Source organism: Copadichromis virginalis, linkage group LG4 (genome assembly GCF_057382275.1).
Source record: "Copadichromis virginalis isolate Kocher_CV1m ecotype Utaka linkage group LG4, C_Virginalis_male_GT1.1, whole genome shotgun sequence".
In the NCBI taxonomy this organism is placed as follows: Eukaryota; Metazoa; Chordata; class Actinopteri; order Cichliformes; family Cichlidae; genus Copadichromis; species Copadichromis virginalis.
The window spans coordinates 34,070,769-34,092,950 of NC_140621.1; the positions used below are offsets into that span (position 1 = coordinate 34,070,769).

Here is a 22,182-nt window from a genome sequence, read left to right on the forward strand (position 1 = left end):
CTCTTCTGCCTGCCTGCTGCCTTCTCAACTTACCCATAAACCTCTGCATAAGCATGCGGCTGCTCTGTCTGTGCGTGTGGTGCCTGAATGTATGCATGCATGACGGTGCGTTTAAATCCTTCTCGGCAGAATGCGGGATCCATACACGTCAACACCAGTTGTCCATCATTACCTGACAACGCAGAGTGAATGCATGCCATCAGTCGTGCATTCCCCTATCGCCACCGTTTAGTGTTGCCTGCTCTAATTCTGTTTTTGTTTACGACGAGCCGAGCCCGCACTCGGCCGTTCTCATCAGGTCAATAGAAGAAAATCAAAGCACTGTCTGTGTTTTGCTTTTGGAATCCATTTGTTTATCCAACCAATTCTGAGGATGCTTTTTATTATTATTATTATTATTATTATTCATACCTGTGGGTAATTGGTGCATGCTTTCCCTCTCTTTCCAGTAATATAATCATCTGTAAGAAAATTGAAATGATGAATAAATTCATGAAAGGGCGAACCAAAACTCAATCACACAAAAGTGCTACAAACAAATTTACATAATCATTTATTTTATGAATCCGTCTTTATTCATCTTGGTTTGCTGCTCGCTTGTAGCTCGCCGTGGATACGCGGATGGTAAATGTAAAGGTCAGTAATCACAGGCTTTGTGTTTGCTGCTTGGAACAGGTGAACAACGCGACAGCACGAGTGATGACAAACAAAAAAGTGGCCAACCCGTACACGAACGGTGAGTGGCAAACTAAACGATAAGAGTTCGCTCGTAGTCGTCGCTGTGAGTCAAGTTTTTCTTTCGGTCCTCTCGCCAGGCTGGAAGCTGAATCCGGTGGTCGGAGCTGTCTACGGTCCTGAACTGTATGCCGGTAAGAGCAGTTTTCTGTGTTTTTCTCTCCACCTCCCGCTGTACGCATCGCACCGTACCCGAGGCCGCTATCAGCCACCGCCTGTCCCAGTCTGACCCCTGAATTTCTACAATCAGGTTCATCCTGAACCTACTGAACATGAAATTCCCCTCGAATCAAAGTGAATCGGAGAGCGGCTCAGATAAGCAGTGGATGATCCAAGCCTCTCTGAGTGGCTGAGGGAGCCTGAGCCATTGTTTGCGCGGTGTGCAACTGTAACGCTGGAAAAAAAATGATTTCGAGAGCAAGCGCCCCTGCAACTGTTATCAGATTGTGGAGGCTGCTGCTGTGGATGGATTTGCCAAGTGCGCCAGATTGACTTTTACAGAGCTAACCGAATAAAGGAGATTGAGTGAGCGATATTGTTGGCACCTACCCTGTCGAAGGCCGCTATTCCTTCTGGTCTCGGTAATGGAGGAATGAGATGAGCTCAGTGGGGTTTTCCCTATCTCTCTCTGCCTCGACATGCCAGCTTTATTGCTGTATGTTATATGAACCCTTTGCATTTTAATGAGGGGGAAATGGTACTATTTCATTTGGAAGAAGTGCTGAGCACATCGCGCCACTTTAACGGCTTTCCTTTCTGCTCATTAGACTAAAATCTGTTCATTCCCCGGACAGCTTTACGGCGAACCTCTAAATAACTGTCCATGACAGAAAGCAGTCATCTATCATTTTTATTTCATCCCCAACCCCTCGCCCCCTCCGAGCCTCCTCCCTCGCCTCCCACTCCCCACCTCCCCCCACCAACATTCCTTTAGTTTCGACATCTCCTGCCGATAATTATTCACACACACAAACGTACGCTCGTCCCTCTCCTTCTTGCACGCTCAGGCACAAAAAACGTGGCGCCTTTTCTCTAAATTGAAAATCGGGACGTTAAGTAAGTCTCAGCTTACGTAAACAATAATTTCACTTGACCCATATCCACGCGCAACGCTAACACCTGCCCTGCTTCTCAGACCAAAGCACTCCAGCACACAGAAATAGATAACCTATGTAGAGCACAGACTCAAATACATGGCCCCTCTTCCATGCACACACTCTCTACTTCGCTCTCTCTCTCTCACACACACACTTCCCAAATCATCTCATAAATCAGAGGGAGTGTGGTCCACCACTCCAGGCAGGGGAAGCAGGAGGGGTTGGGTGATTTATTGGCTGCTAATTTTTCAAGTCGTCTTGACATGGCGCTGGAGTTTGCCAAGCCTAAACGACAACATATGCTTGCCAGCTGGGAAGATGGGAAACATAAATAAGAGATACATTTTTGAAACAAAACCTCCCTAATGAGCAGCAAAAGGCTGTTTTAACTCGCTAAAAAACAAACTCTGACCAGCTTGTTGACTGTTGCATTCTTCTTCTACTCTTCCTTTAAAAAAAAAAAGAAAAAAATGATGACCACATTCAGGACAATTTCCAAAATCATCACAGCTACAGTTAATATACTTTTGGTGGGAGTAAAATGGGATATAAAGGCGATTAATCACTGTTTATCAGTCCTCATTTCTGTGCAGGAGATCAGTGAAATTGGTAGCCATAAATCCTGGCTCGGTGACAGCGCACTTCGTCTCCATTCGTCCTGGCGCTACAGGTTTATTGTCCTCAAAACCCATTCAGGAGAATGACGGATGAGAGCCTCATACCGGCTCCCCGCTCTTAACCTCTTCCAGGGTAGATTGGCTCCTCCTCTGCGTGGAGGAGGGGGTAGGAGGGTTCTCGGTAGGGTACTGGCAGCCAGCTCCAAACGTGGGTCCGTGTTCTCCGTTGCCACCTAATACCCAAACCTCCCATGGAGCCCTGCTGAAGGGGTGGCAGAGGACAGCGGTGTGGTCCAGAGAAAAAGAGGCATGGCAGTGGGGTTCCCAGTCAGATGGAGGGATTGGCAATAGCACATGGCTGTGGCACAAATCATAGTGTGAGGTAGCTGGTAGGCATCCAGTACCAGTGCTCATTTTTATCCTGTGTTAGCGAGCGCTAAACTTTTGTAGAACAAGCCCCAGAATCTGTGCTCCGCTATCCAAATATAGTATGACAAGAGTCTGGCTCCATCCATACAGATGCAGCAAGTAGGCGTGTAGCTAAAAACGGCACAAATGTCGGGACTCTGTTTTACGTTATTTGTTGTTAATGTGACATCATTCGTCAGGGTGAGCGGCACATCCCGTGCATATTGCATTCTCAGCTCATCTTATTGCAATTGGCAAACTTGCGCTGGATGTTTTCAGCACCATGGACAGCTGTCACTTAGAAATCCCTTCGTATGGCTCGGCTCTCCTCAGACTAACGCAAAGAGACTCTTCTCGGCAGCTAATTCCCAGGAAGACAGGAGATGAGTAGCTTTTCATTCACCAGTTCATATTTTTCTGCGACTAAGGTGGAGGTTTCTTTTTTTTTTCTTCTTTTTTGAGGACTCGTGAAAAGCTACCAGCTGTGTAAATGACAGAAAAGAAAGGCTAATTGCCATCTTAACATATGTAGACAGATCCTCTCATTGTTGGAGTGTACTTTAGGGGGATAATTAAGCTCCAGACTCTTGATTAGATTAAGCTGTTTTTTTGGTCCCCAGTGCGTGGATTAAGTGCTCATTGCCCGATGTATTTGAGCAGGAAGTATTAGAGAGATCAACCTTGTGGAAAATCAGATCTTTCTTTATGGGAGCCGGTTATGACCCCATCATTGGCACAGAGCGGGATTACCTCGGGTCCAACTGGCTCTGCAGGTATTGAGCTTTTCTCAAGTTGACACATATGACATACGAGGTGCAGCGTGACCCCGCCGCCCTTCAGCGCATAACTCATATTTTCTCCAGCCCCCCTCCCGGAAAGGGTGTTTGACTTTGGTGGCTAGACCAGGTTTGCGCTCTCATACGCTGTTGCTGTTGTTGCTTTTCATGGGCTTACCAAGGTGTGACAGCGCCTTTGATTTATGGGTTATTATTGAAGCAGTGTAGCCTATCGCCAACTCATTATGAGTTTACATTCACATACATCACCGCATGCATATTGCATACAAATTTAAAAAAAAAGAGAAGGAAGCAATTGGGCTTTGTGGGAGCCCAGAAACAGCGGCGATTTGTTAAGAAGAGGGCAACGCACCTCGAAAACTATCAAGGATTGTTTTTGCCCTTTAGCGGCCGTGCTCAGATGTCCACTGCTCCAAAAAAAAGGAGGGACTAATTTAAATGTCAAGGTCAGCGTTATAAATCACCCGGGAGGCAAAGGGGGCACCGTCCCAGTCCAGGCCGTCCACGGGTGTGTTGGCAGCAAAGAAAGCGCCCCGCACATTGGTGGGCGTCACCTGGCCAAATGAGACGCAAAGTTTGAATATGTGTGCGGACCCACTAATGGAGCGTGATGTTAATGGCAGAAGACATTAAACCGGGCTCTCTGTGTTTTTAAAAGCACCACTAATCTGTCTCCCTGTCAGCTTTATTGAAGCAGCGAGGCTAGGGTGAGCATCGTCCATTAGGGTGCTCACTGGTCTCGACCAAATGCAGGGCTGGCGCTGCACACGGCAGAGTACCATCAGGCTGTCACTCCCCAGGCACAAACCCATACAGCACCGCTTACCTACGAGCTGCCATGGAACTTCATTGTAGTCTAGTTTGTCGGAGATTGCGAGGGACTGGCGGGTCGTCTGAAACAGGCCGGATGCGTGTTATTAACCCGCATTATTTACCCCAGCCGAGGCACCGCGTCACCCCACCAAACCAAATCAGACTCGAGCTCCACATCACAGAGTGATCTGTGATTGGGGAAAGTGAAGCGGTCCGTGATGAATTCATCCAAAGCGTGTCGCGGAAATGAATAAGGCGAAGAGTAAGGTGAGGAGAGGGTGACGAAGGGGCGTTTCTGGGGATAAAGAATAACGGGGCTGACTGTGCTGTGATGGACCAGACGTTGGGGGAGGGAGAGAGGGCGAAGACCAGAGGGAAGGGAGCAGTGAGGGAATTACAATTGCTGGAAAAGTAGAGGCCAGCTTAATCATGTCTAGAGATCAGTGTGTTTGTATGCACCTCCACAGCCTGTAATCAGACAGCCAGTGGACCGATTGAAGGTTAAGTGGAGAGCTGACGATCACATCGGCTATCCTCTAATCTGCGACCGTGGCTATTTTGTCGCACCGTCACCCCGAAGCCTTTCACCCCAACTGACCCTTTTCACGTTCAGTGGTAGCCATCAGCAGAGGACAGAGCATGTGGCTGTGCGATTGGCTAAAGATGGTCCCAGATGGGTTTGGAGATGGGGGTCATGCTGAGGTTTGGGACTTGGCTGTCCTGCCCATCTGCTCCATTTCCCCTCGGGGAAGTTCAGAACGTCTAGTCAAGTTGTTCAACAACCTTTACCGCCTGTTCGTCTCCGCCCGACACCGAGAAACGCCCTCTACCTCTACCCCGTCCACCCTCCCGCTGCTCTTTGTTGCTAGCCCATTGTGTCTAAACTATGCAAAAGCCGTGGTGCGAAACTAGTGGTATTGCATCCATTACCTGCCCAGCTTCAAGGCTGCCCCTCACCAGGCATCGGGAAAGGATGCGTACAGCAAATGTGGATCCTTGCTGAGTACGGCACAAAGCGGCGAGCTGGGAAAGGGGAGAGTGCTCGATGAGGCGCACCTAGAAAAGATTAAATCTATTGTTTCCTTGTCTTCCCTATAATGCATTCTGTCATAGGGAAAGCAGTGCCACACGTCTCTCTCTAATGTATTCTGTCATAAGGTAAGCAATGCCAAGTCGAGGATGTTCTCTGAAAGTCATTTTCTCTTCTTCTCGTGTGTGTTTTTGTTCTATAGTAACAGGATTTCCCTACCCTGCCACAGGCGCTACGGTGGCCTATAGGGGTGCCCACTTGCGGGGACGGGGACGGGCTGTGTACAACACATTCCGCACAGCTCCACCTCCACCACCAATCCCAGCTTACGGAGCGTGAGTACTGACCCTCCGAGGCCCGGTTCGGGTCGCATGATATTTTTGTCTGGTACGATAAGTTTTGTCTTTTCATAGCTGAGAGTTTTAGCTTTTATACACTCTTTCAGACATCAAGACAAAATGCGTGTTGTGGACTGTTCCTCCTGATGCAAAGTAGCACACGACATCATCAGTGTCAGGCCGTAACTGGGCTGATACTGTGTAGTCTGAACACAACGAACACTTTTTATATAGATAGCTGTCGTTTGGTTAGATTTCACGCTGCAGTATGAATGAAACTGTACCCAAGACTGCTCCGACTGAATTTATGCCCAAACTTTGCTTTTCTACTCATAATTTAAAAGAAATCTTTCTGTTGCGTCTCAAGACCGTGCCCTCCTGCAGGAAACCCGCTTGTCTAACATAGCCAGGCAGCATTGCTGCTGTAATTTTACATATTTTTTTATCTGCGGATATACATAACCGAACCCTGCCCGTCCTTACATTTGTACAGCGTGTGTTGACAAAGGAGTAACTGACAAAGTCAAGGTGAGAGCTGCGATAGTGTATTACCAGTCAGATCTCACTGGACTGTGACCGGGGCCCGTGCTGATCTCCTGGCTTTATGCAAGCCTGCCTCGCACTCGTCTCTTATCAGCGCTGGTCTGTGTGGCCGTGGGAGAGGTCTGACGGAGGCTGGCCGCTGCCCCGCCATAGCTGTCTATCTGTGATTAGATCTGGATCTGTCTTAGTGCGGTGGGACTCGCAGCTGAGACTGGAAATCCCACATCCCCATTCGCCTCCTTCCCACTCGGGGACCCCTTTGCTGCTGATGGCAGCCGGTTGATTTATATAGCCTAGTCATGTGACGCAGCTCCTTCACTGCCTTCTTTTGTCCTCCCTCTCCACCGCCAGCCCTCCTGATAGCAACTGCAGCAACTGGAAAGACAAACAATTTTACCAGAGCAGAAAATTGGACAGGGATGTGAAACCGTTACACCTTTCAGTTTGTGTCATTCATTATTTGTGGTACAGCGAGCTAAAGCTGCTAAGAGCTGACCCCACAGACCTGCAAATGGTCAAAATAGGAAAATTGGCAAAGGCTGAGAGTCGGTGGGGTCGGATGCAGTCCAAGTCAACTAACTGTGCTTTCCTGTTTCGCACGTTCACAGGGTGGTGTACCAAGATGGCTTCTACGGTGCAGAGATCTATGTAAGTACAGTTGACTTTTCTTCTAGATGAAACAGAAGTAAAACAGACAAGAAGCCCAGCCCTGGAGACAAAAACGTGATCTCCTCAGCCCCCAGCCTCGCTGCCAAGCCGGCGTCGATTAGGCCTCCGTCTACTGTGCCAAGAAACTCAACAACAAAATTTAAAACCCCCTCAGCTCCTCCCTCCTCTCCCTCTTTTCTTCCTATGATCTCAGACTTTGGCAAAGAGGCAGACCCTGACTCAGTGTCCCATGTCAAGTTTGGTCATTTATTCCTTTAGATTTGTCTGGAGGTTTTTAAGTCCCCCCCCCCCCCCCCCCCCCCGCCGCCCCGCCAGCTTTCTTTCTTCTTGTTACCTCTCTGGTGTTTTTGCATTCACTCCGAGGGTTTGGCTGGGATATCCCCTGCTTGCCCCAGGGGGTCTGCGCAGACCTGAGTGGAGCCGGTTCCTCCCAGCCATCAGCAAGTGGGAGATAAGAGAAGCCGCAGATAAAGGGATTAACTGTCCCTCTGGAGCTGTCCGTGCAGGCAGGGTCACATCGGGGGCTGGCCCTGCTGCACCTCGCCCTTGACAGAGAAGAGCGTGGACTCTGTGGAGATAATGCTGAAATTACCACGCTGCCCCACTTTGACACGAGTCCAAACGTTTGCGAGGAATGTAATTTGTCCCTTTTGGGTTTTTTTTTTTCCCACCGCATTGAGATGACTGTCTGTGCAGCAGCAGCAATGACAGTTCCTTCTCACTTTCACCCTGACAAAGACCGGTGTCTGGGAATGAAATGCTAAACCCAAGTGATCCATGACTTACACACCGGCCCGCACGATAGGGCCGTATTTCACCGGCTTTTGTTGTAGGGACACCCACCACTCTGGAAGAGACCCGGGCTGTGCTCTGAGCGATGTTGTTTGTCTCTCACGCTCATTTAGCCACCTCCAGCTAAGTCCTACACAGCTATGTCCCCTGACCGAGGCCTGGCCAGGTCGGTCCATCACTCAAAGCGTCAGGCCGGCCCCTGGTGCTTTACTGCCATTAGTTTTGGCAATGGCCACTGCATTGCTTCAGACTGGCTGAGAGTATGTGAAGGTCTCGAGTGACCAAGAGGGAGCCGTCCCACAGCCCTCAGTGTCCTATACAATCATTCAGTGGACACTGGCGTGCTGTCAAAAGCAGCCAGCTGTTCTGTCAAGGCTTCTGCTAATACATTAGCAGAAGGGGGGGGAACGAATGCATGCACATATAAATGCACATACGTGGCATGCGCTAATGCATATGCATGCATAGACACACACGGCACACCCACATATTCCCCATGACAAAATAAAAAATGTGCTGCGCGGCCGCGTGCAGGATTTGACAATGTGGGAGAGTGATTTATTGTTCCGTGTTTGTTCAGGCTGTTGCTGTAATCAACACATTCCCAAGGCATGACCGTCCCACAGGAAGTCATCCGCTTCAATTGCTGTGACTTCCTGTCCCCTTGGTAAACATCAAGGAGCGGAATTCGATCGCCGTGGCCCCGATTTCGCTTGCACCCGCGACCTCGGCCGACTCACCGTTACTTCGCGATGTCGCTCTGCATCGGACACCCCCCTCCCCTTGAGTTTAAAAATAAATGAAAACATGCATTATTAAAAGCCACCTATCCACCGTATGGACACAGATGGGCACACACTCCACTGGCACTAATAGAAAAACAGTGGGAGAACAGCTTCATTTTTCAAGGAGAGTAATAGCAGCACTCCACAATGAGGTCTTTAATTCCTTCCCCATTCTGGCAAATGAATACAGCGGTCCTGACTCCCCAATGGTCCGACCGTCTTCTGCCTTCTTACTTCTTTTGTGAGCCGGGGGGGTCATGTATAAGGGGAAAAAAGGGGGAGATCTTCAATTACGGAGCAGCGGCGCGCCCTCAATCTAAAAATGGGCCGAATGTGGGGATTTGGCCTCCGTTGCTGCGCTTCGGATGAGCCTCCGGTGCGACAATGACTTGCTCCCCCTAAACGCGCTGCCTCTCAGAACATCATTCATTCTCTTGTTGCCACCACCTGCCTAACACACCATATATCAAACAGCACCCTCTGGTGTCTCACGGGGAGGCTGCAGTCGGGGAGTGTGAGCAGATGAGCAAACTACTGCGTGGTGACATTTAACCATTAAGGCAATTTGAGGCTGTGTGTGCGCAAGTGGTTGTTTTCTTGCGTCTTTGAGAGCTAACCTTTGTCTGCACAGGTAATCACTGATTAAATATGGTGGTATTTTTTTGTTCTTTTACAGGGTGGCTATGCAGCATACAGATTTGCCCAACCCACCACCACCGCTGCTTACAGTGACAGGTGAGGGTCTCAGATTGTATGAGACTGATTCTCTTGTATGTAATTTGAGGGGTTTTAAAGACAAAAATCTCCGTAAAGTTATTAATTAATAGACCCTGTGCACGAGAAAATGCTAACTTCCTGGTTTGAGACCAGATGTAGGGTTGTACGTTTCCGGTAGCTTTACTTTGCGGTCAAGATATCCTCCAAAATCATGTCCAGAAAACGGAAAGATGGCGTTAAGTTACAAAGAGCAGAAGGTGGGAACACTCACCACTGTTGTGTCATAAAAAATCTAATGATCAATTTTGACGTTTAAAGAGTTTAGATCGATCAGTTGTTTGGAGAACTGCAGCAGAAGACACATCGTCCACATTCAGAAGCACTGGTCTGATGATTTAAACAGGTGAAGAATAGTCAAACCAGATGTTTCCCCCGTTATGTTGATATCAGCTCATCAAGTACACACCTACACAGCATGTTAACAAACCGTGAAAAAAAGCCACACCAGCAATCATTCATTTTTTGTAAGGGTTTCTATACATTAATATTTACAAAGGGTATGTTGTGACTTACCTTCAAAATTACAGCGGTTCACCTTTCACCTCGCTGTTTCGCAGATTTTTTAGTGCAAGTTTGCACGTTTTTTTTTACGTCACATCCTGCGTCCTGATCGCTGCAGACGATCTCCTCCGTGACGTCTCTCCTGTACAGTACAGAATCGCTGCATCGATCGCTGGCAGTGTGACTCTGAAGTGCAGTACTGTATGTCCACGAAACGTTTTGCACCGTCAAAAAATAAAATTGGCTACTTGATTTCACCTATTTTAGAACATAACACCCGCGAAATATAACATTTGAATCCATTTTTTCTTTTGCTCTGAGGTGCAGGGAAAAAATATCGACAACTCTATGAACAGCATTTACAGATATATTGGGTAAATGCCAAAGACATCTATAGAAATGTAAATCGCCGCTTAACTTGTTTTGGACCATAAACCAGGCGCGAATAGGACACCGGAAATAGCATATGCTAACGTGCACATAGTCTATTGGCTGTAACTGGGAATATTGAGGCTGTTTTGAGTGTTTCCCATAATTCCATAAGACAAGGCTGACTTCAGCCATCGTTAGCGTTCACTTCTCAAGTGCTTAAAGAAACAGAAATGTATTGCAGAGCAGGCACAGGCTACTTTTTTTCTCCACGAGCAGCTGTTGAGAAAATGCTGAATTGAAAGTAAAAACACGGACATGTTTCCGATGTGTCCGACTCGGCTCCCGAGAACTTTTGATTTAAAGCAACAAGTTGATCCCACAGGCTGTGAAACAGGGGAAATTACTGGGAGAAGGAAAAAGGAGTGCGCCTCTAAATATGTCCTCATAAATCTAGCCATCGCTGTGTCGGAGTAGCAAAGGGTGGGCTTCAGCTTTAAATAATTAGTGTTTTCCCACCAAAAATGATCATATCTACAGGAGACGTGATAGTAGGAGAGCGCGTGTGATGAATGGGGGCTGCTCCGGCAGCATTTTACAATATTCTGTGGAGGGTTATTTTGGGTTTCTTCATCTATTAGGCAAACCGCTATATTCTTTTTAGCTCGGAGCTAAAGAGCACACACGCGCACGGAGAAAAAAAGACTAACCTTGTTGGACTCGATGAGAAAAGCAGTGATATATGTCGTGACTCTCCGCTTGTGAGGGGAGAGTGGGTATATCACGGCGGTATTTATTAATGGCCTCGGGTCTGCGGAGGGGAGGTGGGGAGACGGAGAGAGGCAGAGATGGACCAGCGGGAACTCTATCACTTCTGAGTGATGTCACTCTGGTTCAGGTGTGCTCTGTTTGAGGAGGCGTCGCTGATTCATTTCGGCCCCGAAAGCCGTTGTCAGCCGGGATGTGGGCCGGTTTGGGAATCTAATCTGGGAAGGATTGAGCATGTCACTTGTGATAACGTACACCCTGCCTGAGAGCCTGAAGATCATATCGATAATGTAAGATTTATCAGGCCTCGCCGCGGTTCGAATTATGAGCAGCCGCGCTCTGCGAGAGCAGAAATTGGACGGCGGCTTTTTTTCCCTCTCCGAGTGATTTAATTCGTGTTTCTCTTGCCTTTACTTTTCTCTGAGATTTAATATAATTCGCCCCAAGTTGTTTGTTTCGCTTTGTCTGTTTGTTTCCTTTTGAATAAGCGGTCATGCCCACTGGATCAATAAGGGTTTGCTGGTGTTGTCTCAGCCGCACCTTATCAGATTTTACCGTGGAGCCGTCAGCCAATCATAAAAAAAGAGGTCGCCGGGATTGAGGAAGGCGTGTGAAACCCTGCAAAATATGAAACATTTATTATCCGAAAAGCCCACACCGCTCACAGGCTGCATTACCAAAGCCCTTTAAGTAACTAAAGAGAGTTGGTACAGGCGAGGCTGATGAATCAAAGAGGCCTTCACAGGAGCCAGGCACATCGTAGAGACCCTGCTAGCTTCCAGTCGGCTCTGTGACATTGCGCGGGGTGGTTTGACCTGCTGTTCGTCAGCGGCGCCACTCTGGTGAGAGTCATTTTGGAGATGTATTAGCCTTAGAGGGCCTGTGGGGTTCAGTGCTCACTGAAGATAAGAGGACCACGGAGACTTCCCCTGACCATCTCACGGCACGGGCCTCCTCCCCAAGGAGCTGAGACAGCCTTTCCGATTTCACGTCCTGCTCGCTGACCTTGGGTGCCGACGGACTTGAATGGGCCGCGCCATATTTAGATCTTATATAACTCAACGCATCTCGTACGAACGTCGTACGTCTTGTTGTCTCCTTTAGGAGAATTTCCTCCTCTCTCCACTCCTTTTTTTTTTTTTAATTCCTGGTTGATTTGGTGCCCTCAGTCCTTGGCTGGGTGTGCCTTATCTGCTCCTTGCAGACCCTCATTTGCAAGCAAGAGCTAAAAAAAAAAAAAAAAGAAAGTAAATAGAGGAATATGTGAAGTCGAATAAATAAATAAATAAAGCGCACACATCTTGTCCTGTCTCAGAAGGAAATTGGAAGGATTAGTTCCAAACCAGCAACAATGAAAAGACAGGGGCGTGAGCCCAGTGTGCAGCCTCGGTAAACAAGAGCAGGGTGAGAGAGCGAGCCCTCCAGCGCCAACTCTGCTCTGCATCCTTCTTTTTCTGCCTCCCTCCGCTCATTACCTATTCTATCCAGCTAATCAAGATGACAATGAAAAGACAAGTATAATTCACCAACCTTTGAACTCCCCTTTTTGAACCACCTTGTATAAAGCAGGAAGCCCAGGAGGCCGGGGAGGGAAATAATTGATTGCGTTAGAGACTTGAAAGGGTTTACTTGAGGGGTTGAGCATTAAACAAGCATGCATAAATGTTCTTCTCTCCTCGTCAATGATAGATCAATGACCGCGTTCTCTGTCCCCTGTTGTGCAGCTATGGCAGAGTCTATGCAACAGCAGACCCTTATCACCACACGATTGGCCCTGCAGCCACATACAGTGTGGGGACCATGGTAAGTCTATGAGAGCACCGCCTGTTCCTGTCTGCACCCTCCATGACACAGGCTACAGCACACACACACACTCCAAAATAAAGACCAGAGACTTCACTCGTCACTGGTTTTTATTTACGGGTTGTTCATTAATCGATTCGGGTTTTTGTCATGCTATCTGGCACACCCTAGTGGGCAGTACTGAGTAGTACTATGAAGCCCTGGCATGTGGAAATTGGCTCAGATATTAAGTGCAATAAACTTCTGCAATGCCATGCAAGCTCACCTCCTGCACTATTGATCTGACACAAGTTCCTCCTGAAGTGAGAATGAGTGATCACTGCAGTCTTTTCTCCCTCTCCCAACACGAGCTTTACATGTTACATAACAGATACATTTCCAAGCTTTGTTTTCATCCTACATCGCTCAACTTGCTCCCGAGTGCGACAGATCATCTTCTTTTTGTTCCCCCCCCCCCCCCATTCAGTCAAACCGAACCCGAAAAGATGAGGTCGAACTGTTAATGTCTGTTTTTAGCTAGCTTTTGCAGCTACTGTAACATCAAAGATGAAAAGTGACGATAAACAAACGAGGATTTTTTCCGAAACTGAGAGTTCCTCTTTGGTTTTGTTTTACGACGGCGAGGAGGATGATGAGGAGGAGGGAGTTGGGCCGGGCTCGCAGACCAAACCTAGAGATTAAGGCCCATCAAACGCATGCAGCAGTGTGCCGTGGGACATAAAAGAGAGAGCGAGACTGAGGGAGGGAGTTGTCTCACCCTCCTCTCCTGCCCACAAGCTTGATCGGTGGCGTGTTCTCAGCTTGAGAAATGACTCAAATTCATCATTACAGCATGCATGCGATTTTTCAACAACTTTAAAAAAGAAGCGTACAGTTCCCCGGTGCAGCTGCTAGCTAAAAGCTTTCATTAATTAAGACATTTCTTTTTCCTCTTCATTTACTTAATTAAAAAAATGTGCTTGAATGTTTTTTATTCTTTCTTCTCTTCCCTCCAAATTTCCTTCCTTTCCTCTGACATTTTAATCGTCCTCTCAGCGAATGTAGAAGTCAGGATCTGGACCCTAAAAAATATCTAATGTGGTGTGTGTTGGGAGCTCAGGGAGCTAACGCAGGCTTGTTTGTGTGTGTGTGTGCTCGTGGGTTCACGGGGCGCTGAACAAATGGCGAGGCTACTGGGATGCAGGCTGTGCTGAGGCCAACATCTAATAAACTCCTAAGCTAAAGAGAAAAGACCAGTTTGGTTCCTAATTCTTTAATCATATTTGATTAATGGTTCTCCAGCAGCGAGGAGTCATTTTTGCATTTAAAAGCTATACAATAATTAGTTCCTCTGAGGTTGAGGTTGGAAATTCTCTTTACTCGTTTCCAGCTTACAGAAGCATCTCGTACGGATGAAAGTTTTGTACAAGCAAGAGGGCTCCGCGAAATTAGGCAAAATTAGCCTTTGGAGTTTGCCTGAATTCCTAATTGCAGCAGAGCCACCGAAAGATGAGAAGGACTGCGTGTGTGTGCGTGCATGTGCAGGTGTGCATGCATAGGCCCACTTGCATGCTCTATGTGTGTCTGCCCTAGATATCTTGAGCATGGTGCTAAATCTAAGGGCTAATATCCTGTGGTGGTTTGGCCCTCCAGAAAGGTGCAGGCACCTCTGCCAGACTTGAAAAGGAGCCGTGATTAAACCTCTCAGAACTTATTCTGCTTTAGTCCAATCTCTGATATTGTTACGGCCGTAAAAGGACAAATCTCTGTTTTTCAATTTATTTCTAAGCGTAATGAAATCAAAATGTATTCGCCGTTCAAGAAAGTGCTCTATCTACATGCATATAAATGAATTGCACCAGTTAAGCTCCGAATCCAACAATCCACTTTACCTCCCGTTCCTAACACACACTCGGATTGTATGCAATCGGGGAATTTATTCAACAAAACCCGTTATTGGCTTCAGTGTCTCAAACTCTCAATCTGTGTCGAGATTATACGTATATGAAAACTCAATAAGTTAAAAGGAAGGAAATTTGTGGAGAAAGAGAAACCGACTCTAGCTGTCACCTGAATACTGATTGGTACTTTTTCATCTTTGATGTTGCAGGCTAGCCTATACAGAGGAGGGTACAGTCGCTTCACTCCCTACTAAAAGAAAGAAAAAAGCGAGAAAAGACAGAGACATTACCCACAACAAACAAACGAAAAAAAATCCTCTCTTTAAAAAAATAAAATACAAACACAAAACGAGCGAACACCCAGTCCTTGGCGGAGAGTTAAATCTAACTAAAAGCTTCCAGGTCCACATGCTGAGCCCCTCCCCTGACACTCGCAAGCAGATATTTCTACAACAACCTTTTTGATGTCATCATTGGTCTGCTCTTGTTTCGTATTCATTTTGTGCTTTTGGTTTTCTTTTGGAAAGTTTTATGCACATGTGCATTATCTTGACTGCTGTATATGGGTGCTGTGTCACCATAACCAATGTGAGCCTACTGCAGCACGCATGGTGCATGCTCAGAGGTGTGTATATGCAGCTGCTGTCATCTGACTAAGAATATACTGGGGCATTTCTATCCTGTGTGTGTGTGTGTGCACACAACAAAGAGAAATCAGGTTGATGGTGAACACTGATCCATCCCATTTAATTCCTTTCCCAGCTTTTATCATCGAATCTTTGACTCATCCAGCACGCAGAACGCTTAATGCTGACGAGCATGCCTTGGTAATTCTTAGTTCAAAGACAGCACTGCTCTGATTGCTTTCTTTTTTTTTCCTCAAACATTGGAGTGTCCTACTGTTGTGCACTTGCAGTGGAGCCTTACGAGCTGTATTATGTGGTATGACAGCATGCAGAGTAAAGGGTCATGAAGGTCAGATTTCTGTCTTGAACTCACAATGCTCATATGCCAGCCCGGTCTCTTGCAAAGCACCGTGCATTTATATGCAACTGTTCTGCATTAGCTGCTGTGTTTTGGGGGAAATGTGACACCGGCTGTGTTGATGTGCAGCGATTCATATAAGTACAGCTGAATGTAAATATGGGGGATGAGCATTTGCATTTCCCACCGGCGGCCTGTGTTCGCATCTTATCTCATGCTCACTGGTATTTTTAGAAATTTGATAAGACCATGAAACATGTGCTTTAAGCCGCCTTAAATTACTTTAAGGGATAGTTGTCTTTTATTAGATCCTGTTCCAGTGATTTTTTTTCTCCCAGGCGATTTAAAATTAGTTCTTCTGCTTTACACCGCCTCTCCAGGAGACATTATACAAAAGTTCTGAATTGGCTGAAAAGTTCTTCTGACGACACGTAAACAGAACTTTATCTGCAAAGTTGTTGGAGCTCAGCTCATGAATGTACTTAGTTTTCGTCTTTGTAGCGTCGCATCAACACATTTCTGAGGCGCACAGTTTGTGTCGCTGTAGCCATCGAAGCAGACCAAACCCTACCCTGCACTGGTTTTAACACAAGTCATTAAAAAAAACGACAAACCAGCAAAAAGAAGTGAAACTGTGCGATCCTCAGAATTCCAGAGTTTGGGAACACCTGCTCGAAAGGATAAAGGGACCAGGCACTGGAATATGGGAATCTAGAATTTGCATTAAAATCCATCCGATTTATAAAAAACAAAACATTTAAAAGCTGAAAAGCAACACGCTGTGACCAGGTTTGTCCACCAGAGGGCACTCTGCAACACGTTTGTGCGAGCCGCACAGAAAGTTAAACGAATAAATGTTCATGCTTCACGGAAAGAAAATGAATTGAAATATTTGGCCTCAGTCTTAAAGAAAAAATTATAGTGTCAGTAAAGCTCATCTTGGGTAAATTAATTACACTTGAAACATGAGTGCAGGGAATCCATAACGATATCGTACGTGCGCTGGAAACACGATGTAGAGATTCATTTTTAAATATGAACCAAAAACCTGCAGTGGACTTTCTTACATGTCTGATGTGCAGGATTAGTCAAATAATTGATTAGTCTACTGACAGACAAAGTAATGCTCCCAGCTGCTGCGTCTTATTGTAAACTGAGCATCTTTTGTTTTGGCTTTTTTGGTTGAGCAAACTAGACAATTTGAAGCCATCGCTTTCGGCTCTGGGAAGTCACGATAAGCCCCGCGAACAATTTCTTCTTCACACTTCACTGACTAAATGGGTAAATCGGTTAATCAAAAATTTGCATAACATTGTGCAGCGGTTCCTGTGTGTCTGCAGTGTACGTTTCCCCAAAACGCCATTGTTAAACGCAGAATAGTCGCATGTGAAGTGAGTTTGCAGAAGACACGGTTGCATATTCTCACTAATACAACACGGGGGGTGATCTGTACACAAGGTTTACGCTAACCCCACACATCCGTCACACGGGAATGACACAGCACTGAGGTGGGTTAACCCTGGCAGAGGGCTGTTCTTCTACAAGTCACCGCTCTCTTTTTTAAGCATTGCACAAAATGTTTTACCTCAGGATGAGCTAACTGAAACTCACAAACTAGGATACAGTGCTACTCACTTCTCAGCCGGCAGGACAGTTTCCTTTCTAACACAACCAGCAGGTTTCGGAAGAGCTAATTTTTCAGTTTTTTCTTTAAGCAGAGACCCCATGATGATAAAATAAAGACTGTACTGTTGTTCTTTACTAAAACTACTGTATTATATATATATTAAGACATATACTGTATACACACACAAGTCCAGGAAGATCTTATATATGAAAGCACCCAGGAGTTAGAAGACACAATGTAAATGTGTGTAGAGTGCAGACTTACTCGCCTCTTCGTCGACATGCGGTCATTGCATTGGCTTCTATTACAACTTTGTGCTGCGTGAGGTGGATTTAAAAGAAACTCTGTGTAGCCGCTGTTAGCTGTCGAGATTTAAGCGCAGCTACGGAAATGCAACTGAAAGCTTTTGCCAATAATATTTAATTTCTATGTACTCACACTCAAAGTGTTGTGGTCTTAAAAAAAAATCTGTTTGTTGCACTTTATTTGTTTTCCTTTTTTTCTTTCTGAGATGTAATATATTTATAAAAAAAGTATCATATACAGCTAGTTATGTTTAGTCGAGATGTTAAAATGATATAGAGTAATGTTGTATATCAAAAAAGAAAAAAACACCCATTATCTCATAAGTAAAAGAAAAGTCTTTACGTAGGTAAACAAACATTATTCTTCCTTTTGTATGCTAGTACGTACGCTCCGCACCGTTTGGGGTTTTTTATAGAACAAACTTTGAATATTATTTTTACCATTTTAAAAAACGGGAGAACTGATTGTACATTTGTAGGAGTTTCTCACATAAACTCTGCAGCAGAGTACACGTGTGGGCGTTCAGTTAGTGACCACTATTAGACTGGAATGAAATCGATTTGTTTCTTTTTTAGAGCTGAATGTGTGTGCCTATGTGAGATATATATATATATATATATATACATACATATGCATTAGATTGTGTGAGGGAGGAGAGAGATGGGGGAGTGAAGGCAGTTCGCTAAAACACTGTAGTTTGCAGTAAGCTAACAGCTTTGCATGACTTCACTCTTACGGTCCCTGTAATAACATGACGACACAGACGCTCTGACCTCATAAAAGATTCAGTGGCAATGAAAAAATGACGATCTGATCACGCTCCAGCATTTATTTTACCTCATGAAGGATGTTTGGACGTCCAGTTTCCTGAGCGGAGCGGGTGCACGTGCTAATGCTTTGACAGACAGTGATCGTACATGAAAACTGGTTGAAAGTGAAGCTTGATCACTGTTATCAATGTCAAAAGGTAGAAATTACCTCAAATTTGTCCAAACCATAGATTATTAGCCAATCACAGCTCTACCACAAACTACGCTGTCATAAACAACAGAAGAATTTATCAACTGTGGGGAGGAAGAACTACTTTTATGCTACAAAACTACTATAAATGATCAGAGTTTACAAACAAACGACAGATTCTGTTGTTTTAATGCAGGGGTCTCAACCTGGAATGAGCTGTGGGCCACTGCTGATACTGGATCTCATTGGAGGACCAAGTAGTACAAAAAGAAACAAGAACACACCCAAAACTATTTACAATAATGCAGCGTTTTGTTTGTTTGCTTTTAATTTCAGATACTTTATAACAAGACAAAACTGCAAACATGAACTCAGTTTTCCCTCATTCCTAAATAACTGAAGCCGTTCGTTGAACTACCAAATAAACACCTTGGTCCTCTCTGGCCACACACGTGGCAGCACTTCTGCTATCACTTCATTTTTAAAAATAAAATAAAAATTCAGATATAAGTGTCCACATTAGTTTGTGACTCTCTGCCAATGTTGCCTTCATATTAAATCTTTTTTTAACATTGCACTCAACAACAAACAAATCCTCCCAACAAAAAAGTAACTTCAAGGATCAAATTACATTATATTTCTTCATGTTAACATACGGCCTTGATAAGTATCGTGGGCTCCAAGTGGCCCTCGGGCCACGAGTTTGAGACCCGTGATTTAAATTAAAACGAATTAATGATCACATTCTATATAAAACTGGATACGGATTCATCTAAAATCAAGATTTACGCTGTAAATTGAACTTTGTTTCAGTGATTTTCGTCACGCACACATTTGATGATTTGTAAAAATGTAATACATGTAGGGTTTGCCTACATTAGCATGAGCACGTGCAGTCCAAATAAGGGAACATGGAGATTTATTTGGGGATGCACATCCACTTTTCCCCTCCGTCATGTTATTCCGGGGACAACTTTGAGTACTGTCATCTGGAATTGCTCCTATCAGTCTGCACGGGTTTGTCAACAGTTTACAGAAAAAGTTAAAATAAGCATTGTTTAACCGTTTCAGTGTCAGCTTATCAAGGCTTAAATGTTAAGATATAACATTAATAACTGGCAGTCAGTATTGTAGAGGTCTGAGCCGTTTTTATTATGCTTATGTAAGTCAAAGGTAACTTAAATGTGAATTTATTATACAAACACTTTAATATTTTTGGGTTTGTTTGCTTTAGTTGTATTCCACAACCAGCTTAATATGCAACTAGACCTCTAATTGATCCAAATATGTGTTGGTACTTATTAATAGTAGTATATATGTTTACATATCAGCTGAAAATACTCTTCATCCATCGTTTATATTTATAGGTATTCACTAAGCCCTGATAAGCTGGCAGGTGAATTTATTAATCCACCTAAAATATTTGTACAAAAGAAAACCAAGCAAAAAAGTTACTGTACTTGTATATACATACACACACACCCATACACTATATCACAATTCTCTGAGTAACTGTTTTATATGTATTCCTATATGAAGTGGGGTCATCTGTGTATTTTCAATTCAGCTGAACTTGTTCTTGAATTCTATGTTCTCTTTATAATGAAAATATATTGTCTGAAAGGTGTAAAGTAATTCTTTTGGGTTAATTTCATAGCTAAAAGTATGCTATTATGAGCCTTTTCTTTATTCATGAATTCTTTTGTTGTCAATATGTGACATATATATAAGTAACCTCTGATTGTTTTCTGAGTGTCAGAATAAAGCAGTTATATGATCATCATGTCTGCCTTCACACATGGATGTTGTTGTTGCTGTTGTCAATCTAAGACTTTCTCACCACAGTCTAAATTTCCTGCCAACCAAAGTCAGTTAACAAAAATAGTCAGTACAGATCTTTTCTTCTTCTTCGCTTCATTGAGATTTAAGCGTCGAATAAGCCCAACTTATTGCTACGTGTAGCTCTTTCAGTTTTTTTTTAAGTTGCTCCTTTGTGGCACAAAATCAAACAGCGGGGAGACTATTAATAATTTAAGTTGAGGTAACTGCTCGTCCACTGTCGTGTATTCTTGTCATAAGTTGTGTTGGTTGACAGACTGATCTGATCACGCTTAAATGATCCAAACAGGAAATGGGTAACTTAGAGCACAAGGTTAATAATAAATTGTGGAAAATAAATGAATACATTGAAGCTGTAGTGTCACACTGGAACTATAATAACTAATAAACTCAAAAATTAAAGGCCATGAACACCACAAACTGAAAGGTTGGCGCTAGACTGAATCAGCTGTTGTGATTGGTTGTTTTGGTCAGGTGACTCAGCGGTCCCCAATCCCTGGGGCATGGACCAGTAACGATCCGTGAGTCGTTTGGTACCGGGGTGTGAAGTTTATGGTTTTTAGAGTTTTTAGTGTCAACTCGTCGTTTCCCGTGTTGTAGTTGTGTGTCTTATTTTGAAAGGAATATTTAGGCGTTACCATAACGATCAGATCATTAAGGGGCAGACAGGAGGATGCTACGCTCAATGTTGTTGGTGCATTTTAGGAGGACGCTGCTAATAAAGTTACATAATTACACAGTGAAGTCACGTTTATTATTATATTGTTGTATTTATCCACCACACCTTAAAGGATGTGGACCGCTGAGGTAACTGATGAAAAAGGTTGCGTGGGAGCCAATCAGGTCGGTTGCGGACTTGTTGCATCAACTTGTTTGCCTATGACGGGCAGCCAAAATTAGCTTCAGAAGCTACACCACACAGCTGGTTTCAGCAGGTCTCCTCTAACCTCAGACGAAAGATTATTTTCAGGAGTCTTTGGTGTTTTTGAGGACCTTCACTACCATAAATGCGGTTAGGGAGAAACTGTGAGGGGAAAACGCGACGGATGGACGCTGTCGGTTAGCTACCTGATGACGCTGTGGAGGCGGTTGCGTGCAGCTGAAGGTGTTGAGGACTTGGATAAGAGCCTCACTTCTGTTAGAGATGAGCAGCACAAATAAGCTTCAAACCCCTCTGAGCTGTGATTACACACCTCGGATTTGGAAGGGCGGGTTTCAGAGCTCAAAGATTATTTTCTGTAGTGGTGACAGTGTTTAAGGATCTTCACCTACTCTGCCTTTGTCTTAATGACGATCCAGCGACTGTTTAGCCCGTGTAACGTTCCAGCAACATCCAAACTAGCGTCCGCTCTCCTTCACTGCACGGTGGCAGCACAAACAGATTAAAACTTGAGGAAATAAACCCCAAACTGTCCGCAGGGCTCAAAGCTAACATGCACACTGTTAAGCAGACTTCACAAACTATGAGTGAGAGCAGCACAGGCTCTCACGCCTGAACCATCCCCTCCCCTGAATCCTTCACATCCGTGGGTGATTAATATATTTGTGTCTGCAGTCCTTCCAGTTCCAGGCTGCCTGACAGCGAGGCCTATATGTAGCTGCAGCGCTATTGTGCTCCCTCCCTGCTGAGCCGTAAGACCGCATGTGGATATTTTTGTATGGTGGGTCCCCAGCGAGCGCTCAGTAAATCCGAGGTATAGAATAGATAGAGGAGAGGAAAAGCTTGGGCCAGTTCCTCTCTGGG

At 45.0% G+C, this 22,182-nt stretch overlaps 1 protein-coding gene across 13 annotated transcripts in view; it reads left to right on the forward strand.

Moving 5' to 3' along the window:
- The window catches only part of LOC146711973 (RNA binding protein fox-1 homolog 3-like), a 435,195-nt gene that overhangs the window by 405,972 nt on the left and 7,041 nt on the right, over nt 1-22,182 (forward strand). For 12 of the 13 annotated variants that reach the window (XM_085455037.1, XM_085455038.1, XM_085455041.1 and 9 more), the window contains 7 exons: nt 676-736; nt 816-869; nt 5,700-5,832; nt 6,987-7,026; nt 9,301-9,359; nt 12,764-12,842; nt 14,932-20,400. In XM_085455037.1, coding sequence (XP_085311163.1) covers nt 676-736; nt 816-869; nt 5,700-5,832; nt 6,987-7,026; nt 9,301-9,359; nt 12,764-12,842; nt 14,932-14,976 — 471 coding nt within the window. In that variant the 3' untranslated portion in view covers nt 14,977-20,400. Of the gene's footprint in view, nt 1-675; nt 737-815; nt 870-5,699; nt 5,833-6,986; nt 7,027-9,300; nt 9,360-12,763; nt 12,843-14,931; nt 20,401-22,182 lie in introns of those variants that run through there. The other variant, XM_085455043.1, reaches the window with a different exon arrangement.